Source organism: Branchiostoma floridae, chromosome 4, assembly GCF_000003815.2.
Source record: "Branchiostoma floridae strain S238N-H82 chromosome 4, Bfl_VNyyK, whole genome shotgun sequence".
NCBI lineage: Eukaryota > Metazoa > Chordata > Leptocardii > Amphioxiformes > Branchiostomatidae > Branchiostoma > Branchiostoma floridae.
Genome location: NC_049982.1, coordinates 30,647,873 through 30,668,497, shown reverse-complemented (window position 1 = coordinate 30,668,497; position 20,625 = coordinate 30,647,873). Strand labels below are relative to the sequence as shown.

Genomic DNA, 20,625 nt, shown 5'->3' with positions numbered 1-20,625 from the left:
ATCTTATTATACATGTATTATATTTTCATTGTCTTCTTTCACCTTTCGGAAACGATTATTTCAGTGCGACATAGTGCAAAACATCCTATCTTTAGAAGCTGGCTATCCCAAACCCGTTCGGAAATCCATGCTAGGAACCTAAAAGGTGCGAACCAACTTTGCATTCCATTGGCAAAAACTAACCGCTATAAAATCAGCCCCATCCCATACTTCACTCACCTTTTGAATACATGTACCTGAAAACTTCTCCCATATCTCTTAATCCACTGTTACAATCTTCATTTATACTTTGTATAACAAGTTGTTTTGTTTCTTTTTGCTTTATTCCTATAATAAGATTTCTTGTAACTGTATTTTTTAAAGCTAGATTTTATGTATGAAGTACATTGTCTAAAATGCGCAATTGAGCATCTTCTATTGTGTAGACGTAGCTGTGGTGCATAATAGTGTTCACCGACTGAATCAATAAACCAATTTATAACATGGTCATTTTTCCTTACCATAGACCAGCTGTGTCGTCTTCCTTTCGTTGCGCTCTTCACGTTTATCTTGTTCGGAGGCGCATCCCTCGTTCATGTACCCGCACTGCCTGACACCCGTGGGTGCGTTGGTGGTACCGTCTCCCCAGACGATGTGTTTGACAAACACCAGTTCCTGTAAGAGGTCATCACTGACCTATGAGTATAGACATCGTTGGTGCACCAGATTATTTTTTACCTCGGGGATGGCGTTTCACCTCCGATTGGGCATATCGTTTGTGTTTGTGTGCTTGCACCTGTATCTGAAGATCATTTTAATAGATGAGTTTGCATGAATTTTGGCATATTCAAAGTTCTAGAGACGAGGATAAAACATGGTCATTCGAGGCAACGTAGCTGTGTTTTCCGATACTGATTCGCATTCGCTAAAATACTTTTTGCTGGGCATTCGCTAAAAAGAATGTCGAAAATCGACATAACCTGTACGCATATACATACCATTGCAGCCGTGATAGGCTGAATTGGGGTATGAAACACAGACATTTGTTAAAAAAAATTCATTACAATTCGTTCAAACATTGTTACAATAAAAATACGTTACAATTCATTTAACATAGACATTTGTTAAAAAAATTCATGACAATTCGTTCCAACATTGTTACAATAAAAAAATGCATTACAATTTGTTCAACATTGATACAATTATACGTAATGTACTCTTTCTGAATCTGGATGATCTGCATCTGAACTGCGTGTAGTTGTTTTGTGTTCTTAGTTCCCTGCCAAGAACACTTCCTAGGTTCGGGGGCAACCAGCCAGAGAAGTATGGAGTCTTCGAAGAAAAAGAATGCAAAATTTGAAAAAAAAAAGACTACAGCGTCTTAGGTGCAGGGAAGGAAGTGTCAGCTGTTTTAATAACATAAATAATTAACATAGTGTCTACCTATAGAATTATTCCAATTTTATTGTTTTTAGAAATCGCGCAAAAGGTCTAGTAAAGAAATCTTAAACGTTTACGTGCGTGCTAGAAAAAGGTCATGATTTGTATCAATATCTTTGGTATCATGGAATGTCATCTGTGTTGGCAGTACTAACAGTACAATGCTAAACCTTCTTCCAACACTAAGACGCACGGGTGAAATTCTCAACAACCACTGTCGTCTTCTGCAGGATCAATAAATTCCTTGCACGTTTGACCAATTGCTGATGCCACGTACACGTAAGATCACGTGCACGTGTCAATACGATCACGTGACTGTAACTCTCGCGAGTTTACGTTCTGAAGTGATTAGTCATCAGTATTGATCTTGAAGATTACGACAGTGGTCGTTAGAACTTTGATCCTTGTACACCTTGGTGTTGAAAGAAATTTTAGCACTGAAGTATTATTCAGGCAGTTTTAGAGTAGTTTTAATGTTTTAGTCCAACCTCTGTTCCGGCGGGTCTTGCGTCGTATTCGGCCACGACGTGAAATGTGCCGCTAGGGTCCATGTCCCAGATAAAGAACTCAGGTTCACGGTCAGCACGGTTGTCCAAGATGACGGTTCCAGACATTCCTATCATTGTAGTTTGATAGTATGGAAATAATATGAACAATGATGTTGTTGATAGTAGCCATAACATTAATGTTATGAGAGAGAGAGAGAGAGAGTGTGTGTGTGTGTGTGTAAGAGAGAGAGAGAGAGAAGGAAGAGAGAAAGAAAGGAGAGAGACACAGACAGAGACATGAACAAAGAGGCAGAATGAGTCAAAGGCAGAAGGGAGAGATGAAGAAGAGTGAGTGGGAAAGAGATATAGAGTTAAGAAAGAAAATACTAGAAATGGAGGGAGGGAGGGAGATCTGACAGTCGAAAATTTGTCCGAGTTTTTTCATAAAGTATTGAAACAACTTACTAATAGATGAACATTCACGCTAATCAAAAACAATTCTTACCTTCGAAAGCTTTCTTCCTGGCGTGACGCATGAAGGCTTCGCCATCCCTGGGGTCTTCTCCAGATTGTAACGTCCTGTTCATGACTAAGGCATAGAGCATGACCGCGTCGTGCAGGAAAGGAGAGTATGAGCTTCCCTGTTGTAAAAGAAAAAAGTGACCAAATACATCATCATTGTATGTATTGCAGTCTATAATCTACACGGTAGGTTTACATTTCTCTCACAGATCAGATAACATTTAAGACGACAATAAGTCTAAAATTTGTAAAACTGTACGACATCAATGATATGCTACGATGATCCATGGAAGTCTGGATCTTGTCTCGTGATCTCTCGCGAGATTAGGTCAATCCGTGAACAAGATGTGGTGCAAGACACTGAGGTATGTTTCTGTGCCTTTATTTGAAAAAAAAACCGTCACTGTTTGAAGAATATCGTTGTAAAAGAAAAGAAAAAAAAAAGATTTGAAAGAGCAAAATGAAGAATCGATTGTTTGCTGTACCATGCTCTTTGTGACTTCTTAGATTTCATAATAAAGGCAACAACTTTTACCCCTTTTTTTTCTTCGTACACTCACATTAGCTTGGGTTTCCTAGAGCATGCCATCCATATAATCAAATCAACATGGCCTTATGTGCAATGATATTAATGATAAACACCTTCAATCCCCTCTGGAGGCCGTCTGTGAAGTTCCAAGGTGGAGCAGCCATTCTCTCCACGACCTTCTTTCGGAAATCATCGACTATAGGTCCATCCGGAAACACCATTCGTACCTTGGTATAAGAAGACAGGACAGTAGTTAAATGTTTACAATGGCAGGGAAAGCATATTGTTTTTGCTGATTTGTTCTTTCTGTTTATTCTTCTTTTGTCAGGAGCTAATCAGAGCTCAGCACTACATTAGGATATTAGTTATGAAAAATATATATATTGTAAATATGAGCATCTTTTTTTTGCTCGGGCACAATATTATAGGGCTAGTATGATGGAATACTAGGCGTATAAGTATATCAATGACCCGTTCTATATGTAGAAATAGTTTTTTTTTAATTGGGCACAATACTCTAGGGTGAGACTATGATCATGGTATTAAATGGTGTGTGAGCAGCTTGACAAAACGTTACGGGGAAAACATCATTACGTAGTTTGGTGCCTACTTTGAAAATTTGCCATCTTGTTTATTTTCTCATTATCTCTTAATTTTTGCAATCTGCATGCAGAGGATGCCTTCCGTAAGAGTTACTTGCTGTTGCCTAACAGTAATTAAGAAGAAGAAACAATCGGATTTTTTTTTCTTTTAAAATCATTTAATTGTCACCAAAATGCACACTGCCCCTTCTTTTTCAAATATAACATCATACTTGTTCACGCTCAACCACTTCTCAGGACAAGCGGTGTGCGGGTATCACAAACTACCAGACACACTTTGGCCTGAAATTTACTTTACACGACCCGAACATGTCAAGTTTGTCGGTTGTATCAGAACCCGGAAATACCCGAAAATTCTTATTTTCGTGCAGTGTTAAAAACCTACGTTGAGTACACTGCCGTAGGCTTGTTTTGCGTCCTCGTCCCTGTCGTCGCCGGCCCTCCACGGCTCGCCCAGCTGCCCCTCCAGCGTCCACGTCACGGCGTTGATGAACACGAACTCTCCGTTCGTCATGCCGAGATCGTGGGCGTGCAGCATCACGCGGCGCTCCGTCTCCTTGTCGTGGTGACACATGCAGATGACTATGAAAAGAACGATTATTACAACACATGGAACACGTAAGCCACGCAAACCTGTCAGTATGCACGCAAAGGTGCGCTCCCACCGCACTTGTGTCGAACTCGCGTCACTGCGGGGTTCGAAAGATACTCAACAAATTTTTGAGATAAAGAACGGGTTTTCTTTCTTTTTGTGTATGTTATCGTCTTCTAAGTCATACTTTCACGTATTAGACAATATCTAAATTATCAAAAAAATCCGAGAAAATAGTGACGCAGTTAACGAACCCCACACTGACGCAAGCTTGACACAAGTGTGGTGGGGGCGCACCTTGAGTCACGTATAGCTGCAAATCTGCACGTAAGCTTACCAAATTTTTTTGTTTTGTTTATTCGTGTCAGTGGACTTTTTGCAGGTAACATAATGGTAATTGTACAGACAAACAGCGTATACGATATAGCGTGTACCTTCTCTAGTCTAAAGCTATCACAGGATTCTGGGAATATAGATTATTCGGCTTGACTTCTTTTGCGAAGACAGTGGAAGAAGAATGATCCCACTTTTTTCGCAAGCCACGTATACAATTAAAAATCTACACATAATACGGGTTTCAATTATTACAGCTAAACCGGCTTCATCTATTCGTCACATATAAGTGTGCGTAAAGGCTGCAAGATGCACTAGTGTCTAATTCGCGTTAAGGGATACAGAAAGGTAGCGAAAAGGTCAAATCCTAGTTTCAGTGGCCTTTACGACACCGCAAGTTCTTCTGAAGTATTTCCCCGCCTCAAAGTTTTCTTTCTCTAGTTTGGAAAGTTTCCTTAAATATTCGTTTTCACTTGTCTACACTTAAAGGCACCTTCACATCTGGGCGTAGATTCAAGCCCGTATGAGTTGCGTATTGGCTTTTTTTGGTCAAGGCAAAGTTTGGGGCCAAGAGATTTTTTTCTGTTCAATAACAAGGCTATACGAAGCGGAAGGTCAAAATACGTACTAGTGAAAAGAACTTCTTCCCCGCAAACTTTATCCAAACAAAAAACGTATCAATACAAAACTCATACGTAATTGAATCTACCGAAAACGTAATTTCGGAACGAAAAGAAGACCCAAAGACAGGGAGCAGAGTGTACAGACTGATTAGAAACCAAGGATCCTATAGGTGATTTTGAAACATAGCTATAGCATGTTACGTAAAACAAAGACTTGACATAAAACGTTACTTACTCTGTCCAGTTTCTTTGATGTCTTTCAGCTGTTCTCGCATCGCATCGTCCTCCACGAAATCGTACCTGTAGTCAGCTACTACAGTGGCATTCACCTTCCTCAGACCTGCCTTCAACGATGTTCTGGCCTGATGTAACGCGCAAATATAGATAACATGTTATCTTCTGTGAGCATTTTGAAACAATAAGCATGAAGTATTATCATGGTAAGGAGTAATTCTCTCTCTATCCCTCGCCCCCTCTCTCTCTTTCGCCCCTATCTCTCTCCAAGGTGTGAAATATGACGATATTTCTATATTAACTTAAAAGTTCATCTGTATCATTCTTCAGCCTATGATCCACTGCTCACTGAGTCACGTGTTCTATCTGCATAACGTGAAGTCACGATGGCAGTGGATTGGTCATTCCTTGAAAAAGACTGATGCTGTTTAGTCGAAAATTTGGGAGAGTGCAATTTTTATGTTGGAAATTACTGTTCAACTATTCAAGAATTTTTCTATATCTTTAAATGATAAAAAATTGTAAAGGAATGGTATATCCCACCTGGCGAACAATTTGAATTGGTTCGCAAATTACAGATGAAAAAAATACACAAAATTGTAGTATGTTGTAACGAAACATGCTAGGACGCTATGACGAACTACGATTCAAACAAACCTCTCAAACAATGGCTCTCAACTCTCATTGGACAGTCCCAATTAGGGTATGATCTGATTGGCTGTTAGTCGCATTCACGTGATATATCCCCCACATAACCTCCAGAGTGATAACGGCATGTTAAAACAATACCTTCATCTTCATGGAAGTAAACTATTATGCACTGACGTTTTGATTTGATAGACTCCGATTACGGTTTTCAGGACTGTAGGATGTTCCAATCCAATGTGATGCCGATACGCAAAAGCCGTCGTTGAAACAATCTATCTTTATAAATGTATACACTGTATGTATAGAGAGCCGCCGTCAATCATTACCAGGGTTTGTATGATGAATATTCAATTTCAAATATACCATGAAATAAATATATACAAACGCTGTTATCTGAGCCTTAAAATGACCAAACTTTGTTGATTATTGTTTATTTTGATAGCTGTGCATTACAAGTATAGTAGTACCTGCTTGGTCGGGCTGACATTCGGATTTCATTGATAGACCATTGTTAGTTTGGGTATTTACAGAGAAAGCTTTTTGGTCGATTCATGTCCAATTTGGCTGTTACGAATACGTAGGAGATCCGATGCCATTTTGAAATATCTTTTGAGCCTACTTGTTATAAAACCTTTCGGCACACACTTTCCGTCCTAAGAGATATCTACTACTTAAAAAAAATCGGGACCGTAGCCTGTCCGGAAGAGGGCATATCAAAACTGGAATTTATGCTGCAGTAACTTAGGATGTCTCTAGGGGGCCATAATCTATTTTTACCTTCGTTTTCTCGACCCTCATCCACAATAGAATGCAATCTTCTCGGGTCACTCACACAACCACACAAAAACAGAAGCACACACACACACACACACACACACACACACACACACACACACACACACACAAATATGCACACATAGTTACACACAGAGAGAGAGAGAGAGAGGAAGAGAGAGAGAGAGAGAGAGAGAGAGAGAGAGAGAGAGAGAAACAAAAACAGAACAGTACTAAACGAGTAGCGAAAAGAGACATAAGCGATAAGCAGCCCGAAACTCGGCGCCATTTTTTAGCCAATTTCCATCAATATTTTGAGGTCCTGAAAGGACCATTGTGGGGACTTTCTAATCATTGTCATTCAATATAATGAAAGGAATCTCAGTTCCCAATATAACAAAAGGAATTACAGAATCCCCTTAATAAAACACATGTGTACCAGGTAACTTTTTACAACAGTTAGAAACTAAATGTATGTTTTCTATTGCTAGAACTGCTTATTCACGTGTTTACATCCGATTCAATACTCTCTTATACAGACAATTAAGTCTTGCCACTGCATTTGTTTGAAAAATATGAATCCTAAAAAATCCCCGCTGAAATGAAATTTTTTGATCTTTGCGTCCTTGCATATTTGACGTGCACGGAACATGGATAAGCTCCGCCCGGAGTTATTTTCTAATTTGTGTCTGGGATAAGCAGCATTGATTACATTAAAGGCTAGCTGTTGCGAATTGCGGATGAGTGAAAAGCGGAGGGTTAGCTGGAAAAACAACAACACAAAAGTAAAATTAATGAAAGCTTGATAATGGCGTTTGTGTGTGTGATAATGTGTGTACGTGCGTGCGTTTGTATGTAGAAAAAAAATGTTTACAGGAATTAAAAAGAAGTTATGGAACCTTCTATACCCCCCCCCCCAAAAAAAAAACACACACACAATATCTTATGTCTCTTGAATGAAAAGAACAGACTTGCAGTTCGCGGATGAAAGACTTTATAAAAACGCAAGACTGTATAATAATAAGCAAAATAAAATAAAAATTTTATTCACTGTACCGCCGCCGCCTGATCCACCGGTAAGTCTGTCTAATTTTCAGTTTCAGTTTAGCAATACAGGAATAATGAGAAAGAATGATCTTTATTTACATGTTCCTGCCGATATAGGCTAAATGCAGCAATTCGACTAAAGGCCAAGTACTGTTACATATTGGGTCGATTTACACGAGGAAAAATGACGAGTCCTACGACATTGCGCGTGTTCTAGGACACCTTTTTTGCCGGTGCAAAAACGAAGGACAAGTCATTTTTTGTCTTGTGTAAGTGTTATACAATTACATGTAGATAAACAATATATATTGAGGAATGCTATCATTTTATCTATTGTTTACATGCCTCTTCCCTTTTCTCAAAACGGGTGTATACGAACTTTTTGTATACGATTTTTTTCTTGTAGAATGTTGTCTGTTGCTGTCATTATACGTAGAAACAGATCGTCTTTGATTAACTGTTTACACCGTGTATCTACAATGAAAGCACTGGTAAGAGAGTTGCATATACCATTGTATAGAGAACGTAGAATTGATTTTACTTAGATTTGCAGGGGATGATCACGGATTCTTCATCTAGCCATGTCCAGATCCAAAGTCGACCTTGGAGGTTCTTGAGTTATTATGACTATCATACAAAATCCAGAAACGCACACACAGAGGCAAACACATACACGCACAGACATACAAAAACAATATCTCAATTTTCATGTAGATGGTTGACCCTATCTAGACTGGACGTTTTTGGCATTCCCTGGCCTGGGGAATGCCCCCCCCCCCCCCCCCATCGTTATTTCAAAAAGACTATCTCTACGATCACCAAATTTGCAGGGAGTGATATGGTTATAGAGTTTTATAATTCCTGAACTTTTAAAATCATTATGACGTAATATGACGTAGTATAACGTCATTAATTAATTTTTTGGCTAAAACGGGGAATTCCCATAATAAATGAATATTGCACACAAAAAAAGTGTATTTAATCATGCTTTCCTACTGTCTGGTCTTACTGTGATATCTGCACAAAATCACGTTCGTACCTGCGTACAGAGCCATTCCATATTGGAGGAGAAAATGACTGCACGTGTCCACCCCCATTCTGTGAACATCTTTGAAACAACCTGAAACATAAAAATAAAGCACGTGTAAGTCCACACTTGCCTTCAATCGTAGAAACGCACAATGGGAAATGTCAAGTATGGCATGTAACTTTGAGGGGGTGAAAATAACACGCAGCGACAAGAAGACGGTGAAACGCATTGAAAGTCCACCTCGCTGACAGCTAACATGCGATGGGAATGATTATAACGATAGCAGTGTTGTTAGTTGGAAAACACTGGCGGTTAAAAACGTTGATTTTTTTAAAGTTTAAATAGTAGTTATTGTACGTCGTTAAATTTGCTTTTGCGAAAATTTTCTACAGTTTATGTGTCATACATACATAAACTTACATAGTATTACATAGGTGAAAAGAAAATCCAATGTTGTATTAGATGCGTTATGTTTGCAAAATATAATTTCATAAAATTGTCATAACTTCATTCATTCATTCATTCATTCATTCACTCGTTCATCGATTGATTGATTCATTGATTGATTTATGGATTCATTCATTCAGGAAATCTCCGTTAAGTTAACTCAGTTACGACCCTTATAGTACGAAAACAAACATAGTACGTGATTACGACATGCCGTAAACACACATATGTCGTAAAATTTACCTTTCCCAGGCTGTTGAACGGCAGCAGCAGCCGAGTCAGGGTGTTGAAGAGAACCTTATCGTCCATGCGGGGATCCATGGCTGCCCACGTGATCGCAGGGATGTTCCAATAGCCAGCCAGGAGCGCCGAGGCGACACAAGCTGCGAAAAGAATTACTGTAAATACAGAAACTTTTCGCGGTGGTTTAACGTTCGCAGTTTTCGCAGTGGCCGCTTACTTACATTCAATTGGCTACTAGTATTTGACGAAAAGGGTGACTGAATCACTTTCACTTAGTATTGTAATGTGTGCTACTGATCGCTCTTTTATACATTATAGCTTTAATATTGTTCTTAATGTACAAATGTTTGCTTGTCTTTCTAAGCTTCTATGATATTCTATAGAAAAAATCCTGATGATTAAATGATGATATCCTATGTACATTAGAAAGGATTCATTGGTATCAGATCAAATATAGTCGACCAGACTTTCAATTTAGAAATGTCATTGAGAGAAATGGTATTTGGAGTGTCATACACTAGATGTGTCTAAATATAATGATTTACTATGGGTGACTTTTCTTACTCGAAAGAACGTATCAATGTAATGTTATGATATCAGAAGTGATGACAGACACTATTAGGCTAGTCCCTGAGGCGTCGCCAAAATATACGAAAAACACATTGAAGGTCACGAATGAAAACTAGCAAAGAGGATAAAACAAGCTTTCTCATTCATCCATAGCAAACGTCATTTGTGCACTCAACAGCCAAGAGAATCATTCCATCCATTAGCTTTTTCGGACGTTATAATTACTTGGTGTTCAAGATCAACAAGACTACTCAAAAGCTTTTAAGGGTACGAGCGATTATTTATGCTAGATGCATAAAGATTACAGTAAGATGTGGTCATGACGTCAGTGATATACGATTACAACACAAGATAATGGATACGCATCCGATTGCAGCGCATAGTAATGTATGGGAGAATATGCAATCCCGTTCCAACAGGAAAGGGCACAGGACACTAATCAACGCAGTCGCAGAAGATCCATTTTGAGCCGTCCTAGCCTATTACAGACTCGTATATTATATTTTCTGAAAAAGAAATGAGAGAAATTTCACATTTATGAGGCAGTGCAGGGTAAATTATTTCAGATTAAGTAAAGAAATGCCAGGTTTTTGTCCTTTTTTAAGCCCACTTCACACGAGAGTACGAATGAGCCGGAATCCCGTCGGAATGAATATTCTTTTCTATTCCTAGCAATTCGTAGTGTGTTCTAACTGCATTCGAGCTATTCGTGCCCGTTCTTTTGGCTAGCCCGAAAGTTTTGACATTAAAAACTGTTGAGTTAAAAGTTGTTGAGGTGCATTCGAAGTGGAGAAATATCGAATGGCATTCATAGTGTATTCTAACTATTCCTACTGCAGTCTGACCACATTCTGCGGCATTCCAACATTATTCGAAACATTCTTATCTCATTCGATGGAGAATCGAAACGGCAAGCCATCTCGAATCCTGCCCGAATGGGGCCGAAAGAATATCTGGAATGTAGTCGGAATGTCTAGAATACACTACGAATGCACAGGAATAGAAAAGAATTTTCATTCTGACGGCATTCTGGCTCATTCCTTTTCGTGTGAAGGGGATTTACGGCCTGTTTGGAATTCCCACCCGAATGGCCCCGAATGTGGCACGAATTTTGCAAATAACTCATTCCGGCTGGTTCTGCTCGGTTCCTGCTGATTCGGTTTCAGTGTGAAGGCCCTATTAGGCCTGTGCATATCCCTAATTTGAAGTGGTCAGTTCCTGTATTGACGTCATCAGAAACCACGAGGGTCACATTTTTAGTGATGTCTCCCACAGTACAATTCTTGTTAAATCAGACACTTTGGGAACTTGAGATATCAGACTTTTGGGGAACTATGTAGGGTGAGTTGCTACGACCTGGAATGTTCACGGATGCGGTTTTTTGACACCCTGAACTGAACTTGCATGCCTATGTTTACATTATCGGCTAAAGGTTTTCACTACTGTCCTGTGCCCCAAAGCTTACATACGCGTCGAAGAAAAATTTCAAAGAAATACATTAAGCTAATAATCACAAAGGTTCGTGCAGTTTTTACCTTCTAAAATAACATAAATATGGCTGCTTGAATAAAAAAAAAACTGTGGAAATACTAATGACAACTACTAAAATTACTTTGGGGCTGTAATTGTCAACTAACAAGAGGGATTCGAAATTGCTTTGATCAACGCAGCAGCGCTTTCTTCGAAGAAAATTCTATGCAATAGACGTTGAGAAAAGTGTGGTCCAATTGGCGAACGCGTGTTGTGAGGTGTAGGATAAAAAAAAAACTCTCAAAAACAGATCTCGTGACTTCTTGAAATTGGCTTTATTTAGAATTGAAGTATGAGACATATTAGTTCTTGCATTGTTTTCTTGGTAATATTCAAGAAAACTTGTACCTGGCCTTTGAAAGAAACAGAAGAAGTTAAGGAATGCTTTATTTTGTACTGGTTCATATATTTGTAAACATATGATTTGGATGAATTTTGGTAAAGGTTTGACACAGAAAAAAATGTATTCCTTGTGATTTTTGACAAACCGACTGCAGCTAAACACATAAAAGCCTACATTCCGCCATTTAGCATCGCATAATACTAAACAACGTTACTCGTTACAATAAACGCATGTTTGAATATCCGTAATCATGTCTTGTTTAACGTTTACTTAGTCAAGCTGGACAAAAATTCACACTTTGGCAAAATGTCTAAACCGGGGACCGGCCGGACTGTTTGTTTAAACGAAAAATACATTTTAGAAAAATATACGTAAGAATATATACACAAAGCCTACGGCTTTTTTTCTTTACGTCTTGTGTAGTTTGATGGCCTTTATATTAAACGCTGCCAGGCCAGACCCCCGATAGGTAATATGATGTAGGCCTAAAGGTATTCAACTATTGAGTGGAACCTACCATCGTTACACGGGGGACACAGGATGGCGTCGACGTTCTCGTCCGTGTAGAGTTCCACCGTCCGACCGGCGGCAGTCACCGCATTACAGCCGGAGTCTCGCCAGACTAGGCTAGAAAAAATTGAAATGACTCAATATTACAATATCTAGCACAACTTATTAGGCCAACGATACCATAGAACCATGCGCTATGCATACCCTCCTTCCCTCTTTGCCGTATTTTCCGAAATTTTCATAAAAGGTGGCAAGTCCCGCACATGGGAACAATGCATAATGTACAGTACAATTTACAATGTACAAGAACAATGTACAGTCTTTCTCTCTCTTTTTCCTTCTCTTTCCCTCCCTCTTCCTCCCCCCTTTCCTCCCTCTTTCCCTTTTACCTCCTTGACGCCTTTTCTTCTTTGTCGCATTTTTAAAAAAGTTTGGAAAAAGTGTCAGAGCCCGCAAATGGGCGCAAAAAAAGACACAAAGCAGATTCCAATAGACGCCATTAATCTTGTTAAAGTAATATTAACATCATGGCAGTTTCAAGGCTTGTTTGATCTTATACATATCTACGCATATATCATACACATACGTGCTAAAAAAACCCTCAAAATATAGGGTGAAAGCTATCAATGAATGGTCCGTTCGTTTTGGACATTTCTGAAACTGTAAGCATGTTTTAGGGTTATCCCAAGTTTGATTATATTTTCTTTAATTGTCAACACTACGATTTCAGATAACTGTTTATCTGAGCTTCAAATGCAAAAATAACGGATCATGAACCATGAAACGGACCAGTTTCTCTCGCGGAAGAAAATTTAAAGAAATGCATTGAACTATATGGAAGTATAGCCTGGGTACCATCCGGAAAGTAGTTCGCTCCGGCGTTCATTATATACTATAAACATTCGCTTCTAGCTCTGACATTCATTGTTCACTATATACAGTCGCTTCTCTGTGCAGAAGCGAACATAGGAGCGAACTACTATCCGGATGGTACCCAGGCTAATGGAAGTAGCGTTTGGACTGAATCCAGCTATTGTTGACATTATCTGCATCTGGCGTTTTAGCTGTGCCGTTCACAACGAAATTGTGTTTCAACTGCTTTCTTCCCGATTAGTACTTCTCTTGTACTGGTTGAAATGCAAATCAGACACACTCGTTTGCGGGTTTTATCTTCAATGCTACAATTGCTTGTTTCTCTCAGTGACAAAATTGTCGTTATTTGTCTGTATGGGAATATCCATACCATCTGCATGATACATATTGTTGCAACTAATGCGGCGGAAATCATAAATACTTCACAGAGTATGTTACCTACGGTATTTTTTTTGTTTTGTTCGGCGTATTTTACAACCGGCACATACCATGACGTCAACATATAAGTCTTCTATTTAATACTTATATAAGGATATGGAATTGTTTACGAAATCACAATTTAATGTGTGAGTTAACCTAATACTTCCTTAGCCTTCTATTTGCCACTCACCATGACATAATTGAGATCGCTCTTGTAGAAGAAGATATGGTAGCGCAATTGAAACAAGTGTCTCTGATTTGCATTTCAAGAGCGTGTAACAAGAGCACTAGTGATGAAAACACTTGAAACACAATTCAGCTTAGACAGAATAGCTAAATCGTCAGCTGTTCATGACAACAATGTAGCACGAACTCTCACGAATCCACCGGGTTTCACACGAGAAAACATAGTATTACACGAATATAAGTTATTTAGGCCACAGCAAGTCTATGCATGGCATCCTTTGCAGAGTACAAAATTAATGACAAAGCGCGAAAAAAATTATGATGGGTAAAAAAAACAAGATGGCTAAATTTTCAAAATAGACACAATAAACGTCGTAACTAGACTTGGAGTGACAAAACGTGGCATCACAACTAACAAGGCATCCCTGTATTAAAGAAGTGAACTACTGTAGAAAGAGTGACACTAGTGTGGTACACTGGTATCACTTGCCAAGCCAACTAAATTATTTGCTTCCATATTGGTGGCACTTTTACTACTATCCTACAAGTTTCACTTCTGCAACTATAGCCATGGCTACCTCCCCAGTGTCACTTCTGCAAGTGTAGTTATTAGGTTACACAACATGTTTGCCTATTTTGGTCTATCTGAATATCCTCGAAGAGGAATAAAAATATTGTTTTTTTTTTCTGAAATGAGGTGAAAGCTAATGAGCGCGCTGATGTAATCCATAAAATTTACTTGCTATGGCATCAGAGATTCAAAAAATGAATTCAGCATCAGTAATCCTGAGGTATATTCACTTCAGATACTAGTGTCTAGGTGTTCAATCTTAAGAACGCTTCTATGGCAATGTATGTGATGTTGATGTGGCACTGTTATAGCACCCGGTGGAATTATGAGAGAGGAATTTACTCTTGATTTGATCTCTTTGTCCTCTTGAACAGCTGCATATGACTTGTTGCCGATTTACACAAGTATTTTCGCCTCGAGAGGGGACTCAATCTGTATCGCGGGGGCGAGGGAGGGGGTGCAATTAGCCTTTTCCGGCGCGTGTAAATCCATGGACTCAACTCGCAGGGAATTATGTGACACTCAATGGTGATTTGCCAATCAGAAAAGCTATTTGGCACCATTTTAGTGGAAGACGCTTGTTATAGCAATTTTCAGTGGCCTCAGAGAGCAGCAACGGTTTTATCATTTTCGGTAAGTTTTTTGCGTATGTTAGGGCGTGGTCACATAGGTGATGCGATAGTAGTACTGTCACTTGCATTGGAGAACAAAAATGTCTCCTGCAAAGTTCAACTGTCATTGTACAAAAATGCTGATTTGGATCCATGTCGGTGGTTGGTTCTGTCACGGCAACGGTTTTATCATTTTCTGTAAGTCTATTTTGTGTATGTAAGGGCGTGGTCACATGTCGGTGGTTGGTTCTGTCACGGCCTGCTTGAAAATCCTATATGACATAAGTACGCCTTACGTATAGGACGACGAACGTAAAGCGTAAGGCGATCGCTCGCCCTGTGTGACCGTGCCCTTAAGGTGCCATCTCACTGCACTTGGGTCACCGGTACTTTCGAACCCCGCAGTGCCACACCGGTCCCTCAAGTGCATACCACCTTTAGTCAGTTAATTGTTGGATCCATGATAACTTAGACATGGCCATGGTTTTTGCCATGATAGATCACAAGCTACTGTCGAGACTCAGTGTCTGATCAATAAATTGAAGACGAACAATTGGAATCCATCTTGAATCTGCGCGGAAAAAATGATAGCTGTCGAACACAACAGGCGTTACAAAGCACTTTGACACCCCGTGTGCAAACAGAACATGCTCTTGGGTTCCGACTGAGTTGAATTGCAGTCGAGTTGAAAATACGTGTGTAAATCGGGCAATTATACTGTTCATTATCTACGTTTGTCCATTACACACCTGCATATGACATTGACTGTGTCGTACATTTAGACTTAGCATTGTAGGATTAAAGGCAATAATATACTGTAGATGCAGAAATGTTCGCGGTAGTTTTTTGTTCGCGCGTTTTTCCAGTGGCCACTTCACAACCGCGAACACTCCATGCATTTTTCTGCTATCGCGAAACTAAGTAAATTCGCGCAAACTGAAATGTATTTACAGTACTCTGATTCATGTACACACAGACCGATACATGAACGAACTTGAAATAAGACCCCCAAATTTTTTTTCTAATCTAAAAAGCACCTTTTGTCTAATACAGAGACAAATAGTCAAATGCACGGTGCAATTCAAAGGCACATGATAAGATATACTGTGTAATTGATAGACACAACAAAATACCATCCGACTTAAATTCAGTGGTCCTTACTAAAATGGTACGACTTGATACAAACAAGGACGGGCGTTATATCAAACGCCTTATATAACGTCCTTAATAGATAGTGCAGTAACCGAACAAGCCAGAAATATCCATGTAAATGTTAGAATGAATACCTTCTGTGTAAACAAAAAGAAACCAAATCGACCGGTAAGAAGTTCAAGATACTGCAAACAAGAACAAAGCAATAAGGAAGCAGAGAATAGACATTGGCAATAAAGGTCAATATGGCCGAGTAAAATGTTTTTAAGATTTAAATTTCGGTCGAAGTGATCCAGGAAATGCACCTATACCACATCATTTTCAACATCATCGTTTGATTATACTAGTGTACTTGTATGCAGCCTTGAAAATATAAGCAGAGCTATGTTTGACGGGTCTGTTTGAATGATATGTTCTGCTACAACAAAAAAATGATCAAAAGATGTTGAAAAATGATTTTACAACATTTTCGTCACACGAAAGAATATTATGTTCCTTGGTAGCAGTCGAACCCTAAAAAAGGCTATATTCGGCAAGTTTCCGGTAAGGTATGTCGAGATATCTACCTAGGCCTATAACAGGAATGGCAATTCTGAAAACTTGTTCAAGCGTTATAATTTTGTCCACAATGTCAAAATTCTAATTCAAAGATATGGCGATGGAGTTGACCCTTGAATTAAAATCTGCACGACTGTGTTATAGCGTAAAGTAGAAATATGTTAGTAAGGGTTGATATCCACTGTTATATTAAAAGATGGAACACATCCTAGTCTTTTCCACCCCCTTTTATCCCCCGAACCGAAGGCAGCTACAGATTTACACGTAGTAGGTGGAGTGAGGGAAGCCGTGTAAAGGGCTTTTCCAAGGAAGCAAACTTATGACGATCTCGATCTCTTTTCCGTTGTACCTTACCACTAGGCCATTCGCCCAAAAGAGTACCTAAATCTCTAACTGTATTTATCAAATTTATCCAATTCTTCCAAGAAAAAATTAATATATCCACTACAAGCAAACTTGAAATGTATAGTAAAATTACGGTTTGTTTCTAACCTTATCGTGTGTCCGGGTAGAAGCGATGAGTCCAACATGACAGTCTCGGCGGCCAGTGTGGCTGCCCCCGCCGTCGTCTCCCACGCCATCCGCCCCAGCAAATCATCGGACTGGGGCAGCAACAGCCCCAAACGAAACTCCCGGCCTTCAACATCACCGAGACACACCAAGACAGCCAAGAAACTGATAAACGTGTTTGTAGCGAGAGAAAACATATTGCTTTGGAATGGCAATGCAGATGAAATGCAAAAATAATAAGAATAAAATAACGGACGCCTTGCGCCTGCACGCACCGAAGCGGCGTGTGAGCTTACTTGGAGAGTACGGTATCCTTTATATACCATGTGTTATTAACTTAGGGCAAAAATACGTTAAGTATTGTTTCGCGTCACCGAAGTAAATCCTATTGAACTGTATTGTGTTACGGCTGCAAGATTTGAATCCTCTACAGCTAATGCGATTACTGTTAGCTACATTATCTATAGGCTTTGCTTTTGAAACGGTTCTGAAAAAAATGAATACTTGGCATGGATATACAGAAATAACATACTCATGGATTTGCTGCAACAACTGGCGAAATTCTTTTAAGATCTTTTAAGTGGAAGAGATTTACTACAGTTTATGATAATGCGTTTTGTAAAGGGGCCTTCTCGCTGGTTTATTAACGGCAATGAACGCCTTTTCCCTATTGGTATAATGGACCTGTCATTGGTGCTGAATCCACGATCAATTTTGTACTAAGAGCATCATTGTCCTTATGCAAGGTTTCTTTCTTTATTCAAGTTGTTACAGGACAACACACTGCGGGCACTAGGCAGCGAAGCTGATATTGTGGCCACAGACATATAAATATACAATACAAAATGGACATGTATATACAAGCAATAGAATAAAATAGTTTTTACATTAAAAGCAGTTGAAGCTAACCCTTTTGTACGAACTAGCTAAGGATTTACTGGACAGAGGTACGGCTGGAAGTGAATCTTTTGGTAGATATCGTGTACACACACAGTGCTTCTGAAAGCTGTCTATTGGTGACAGCGTCATGGTCAGGTGAGCCCTGGAGCAGGAGTGAAACAGTAGGCCGTTGTTGTACAAGGCGTTCAACGGTGGAGGTGAGTTTGCTACGCTGGTCGGAATACAGGGGGCAATGTAGCAGGTAGTGTTGAACTGTTTCGGAGGAAGCCCCACAGACACAATGTTTGCTCTTGGTGTTCATTTTGTACAAAGTACTGTTTAGTTGGCACCAACCCATGCGTAGCCTGGCAGCTTGGATGTTACTGTGCCTTGGGCCGAGTCGTCGGTAAGTTTGGTGGTGCCTTGTGGATAGCAGATGCTTTTTGCTAACTCTCTTGAAATCAGTGAGGCTTTGGGCGTCTCTGACTGTCTGCGGTAGCTGGTTCCAGAGTGACGATGTGAAAGGAATAAAGCTGTTTTTGAATGTCTGGGTCCGGCAACGAGGAACATGAAGGTGAGTGTTGTTACGTAGCTGTAGACGTGTTGTAGACTGGGCGCCTCTTGTTGACGGAGTAAGCAGCTGTAGATGTGGGGGTACACGTCCGTTCTTCATGTTGTACATGATGGTGAGTGAGTTGAGCTGTCGTCTGGTGGCTAGAGTGTCCCATTCCAGTTCCTGCAGTAGGTTAGATTTTGGAGTACCTTTCATCGCCCCTGTGACGAGAAGGCCTGCTTGGTACTGGACCTGTTCTAGCAACCTGCTAGCTGAACTTGCCAAGTCACCCAGTAGCGCTGACGCGTACTCCAACTTGGGTCGAACTAGAGCAAAGTATGCTGTTTCTAAGGCCTGTCTTCCAAGTTTGCCACTGACTTTGCGCAAGAGGCCTAGCAGTTTTCTACTCTTGCCTGTGACCACCTGTACGTGTTCCGTCCATCTGAGGGATTGGTGAATGGTGACACCTAGATGGCTGTAGAAAGGCACTTGTTCCACAATCTTCCCGAGTAAGTAGATAGGAGGTAGCTGGACGTTGTTACGATCAGATTTTATGCAGACTACCTTACACTTATCAGGGTGTAAACTGAGGCCCCAGTCAAGAAACCAGGTGGATACTAGTTGTAGATCTATATTTGTGGTGGCTGCCAATTCCTGCACAGTCTTGGCTGAGTTGTAGAGAGATGTGTCGTCTGCAAAACAGTTTAGTGATGACCTGCACTAGGTACAGCAGGAACAACAAAGGTCCCAGTATACTGCCTTGAGGTACACCTGCTGCCGTTGAACCCCAGGATGAGGTCACACCGTTTATGACAACTCTTTGTTGCCTTCCCGTTAGGTAGCTATGGAACCAGTGTAGTAGAGGTCCCCCCAGTCCGTAGCGCGTAAGCTTGTATGTCAGTCCCTGGTGCCAAACTGTATCGAAAGCTCGCTTAACATCTAAGAAAACCACTGCTGTGCAGGAGGTGTTAGGGTCATCTATCGACTTGGCCCAGTCATGTACAAGTCGAACTAACTGGAGGACGGTTCCATCACCCTTTCTAAAGGTTACACTTAAGCAAAGGGCACAACCCGCTGTACGTGCGATTTTTCCGTACGGTTTTTTTTGGAGGCCACGTCCGCCATGTATTTCTGAAAACGTTCAGGCTGTACAGGGCAGGCGCATCGAAGGGGGTGGATCCGCAGCCCGATGGCTGTGGAAATTTTGCCTGCACAAAAACTTCTAAGGCGTTTCTGCGTGCTCCAAAATCCGTCGGATTCCCCACGAGGTCGTACGGAGGCTGTACTTACCACTTAAGGATCCCAAAAGATTGCCCACGTTTTGACACGTAGACAGCACTTATTTGTACGCACGGCGGGTTGGGCCCATAGCTGAACTCAAGTAAGATAGATTTGAAAACAGCCAGACGTTTCAGACAGCCTCTTTTGTCTTTGTCAGTGACAATGAATAGGAGAATGGATGCTGTCTGTAGCACCTGACCGTTTGACAATGTTTCCAGTTGCTAGAGTGATTATTACCCTGTGTGTCTTATTACTTTGATGTCTAGCCTTAATGGTGACTGACTGTTCTTTGTAGATGTATCATGTGGTATGTGGTATAAAACAGCTACACAACTGCAGCTAACACAGCTTTTGTAGCTAACATAGCTATAAGAATTCTGCAGTTAATACAGTTAATGTAAGTTTCAGTGGTTTACATGAAACATTTTGTGTCATCGATATGGAATCTAATTGCGTTGAAATATTGTCTTTGGTGTCTTCTTTAAATACAATAGTGGGTATGATGATTTCAATATTAAGAGATGTTACCTTTCACTGAAATGATGTT

The 20,625-nt window shown here is 40.2% G+C and overlaps 2 protein-coding genes across 2 annotated transcripts in view; both read right to left on the bottom strand.

Annotated features, from left to right (window-relative positions):
* LOC118413765 (atrial natriuretic peptide receptor 1-like) overlaps positions 1 to 19,829 on the bottom strand; it is a 48,905-nt gene extending 29,076 nt beyond the window's left edge. Inside the window, exons 1-13 of the mRNA XM_035817297.1 lie at positions 19,814 to 19,829; positions 18,833 to 19,489; positions 17,348 to 17,492; positions 12,492 to 12,601; positions 9,532 to 9,671; positions 8,851 to 8,931; positions 5,344 to 5,470; positions 3,946 to 4,142; positions 3,072 to 3,185; positions 2,413 to 2,548; positions 1,908 to 2,035; positions 978 to 995; positions 501 to 675 (exon numbers count right to left, since the gene is read on the bottom strand). Coding sequence (XP_035673190.1) covers positions 501 to 675; positions 978 to 995; positions 1,908 to 2,035; positions 2,413 to 2,548; positions 3,072 to 3,185; positions 3,946 to 4,142; positions 5,344 to 5,470; positions 8,851 to 8,931; positions 9,532 to 9,671; positions 12,492 to 12,601; positions 17,348 to 17,492; positions 18,833 to 19,489; positions 19,814 to 19,829 — 2,044 coding nt within the window. The remainder of the gene's footprint in view (positions 1 to 500; positions 676 to 977; positions 996 to 1,907; positions 2,036 to 2,412; positions 2,549 to 3,071; positions 3,186 to 3,945; positions 4,143 to 5,343; positions 5,471 to 8,850; positions 8,932 to 9,531; positions 9,672 to 12,491; positions 12,602 to 17,347; positions 17,493 to 18,832; positions 19,490 to 19,813) is intronic.
* The window catches only part of LOC118414804, a 1,072,569-nt gene that overhangs the window by 174,002 nt on the left and 877,942 nt on the right, over positions 1 to 20,625 (bottom strand). The gene's annotated exons all lie outside the window — the stretch shown is intronic.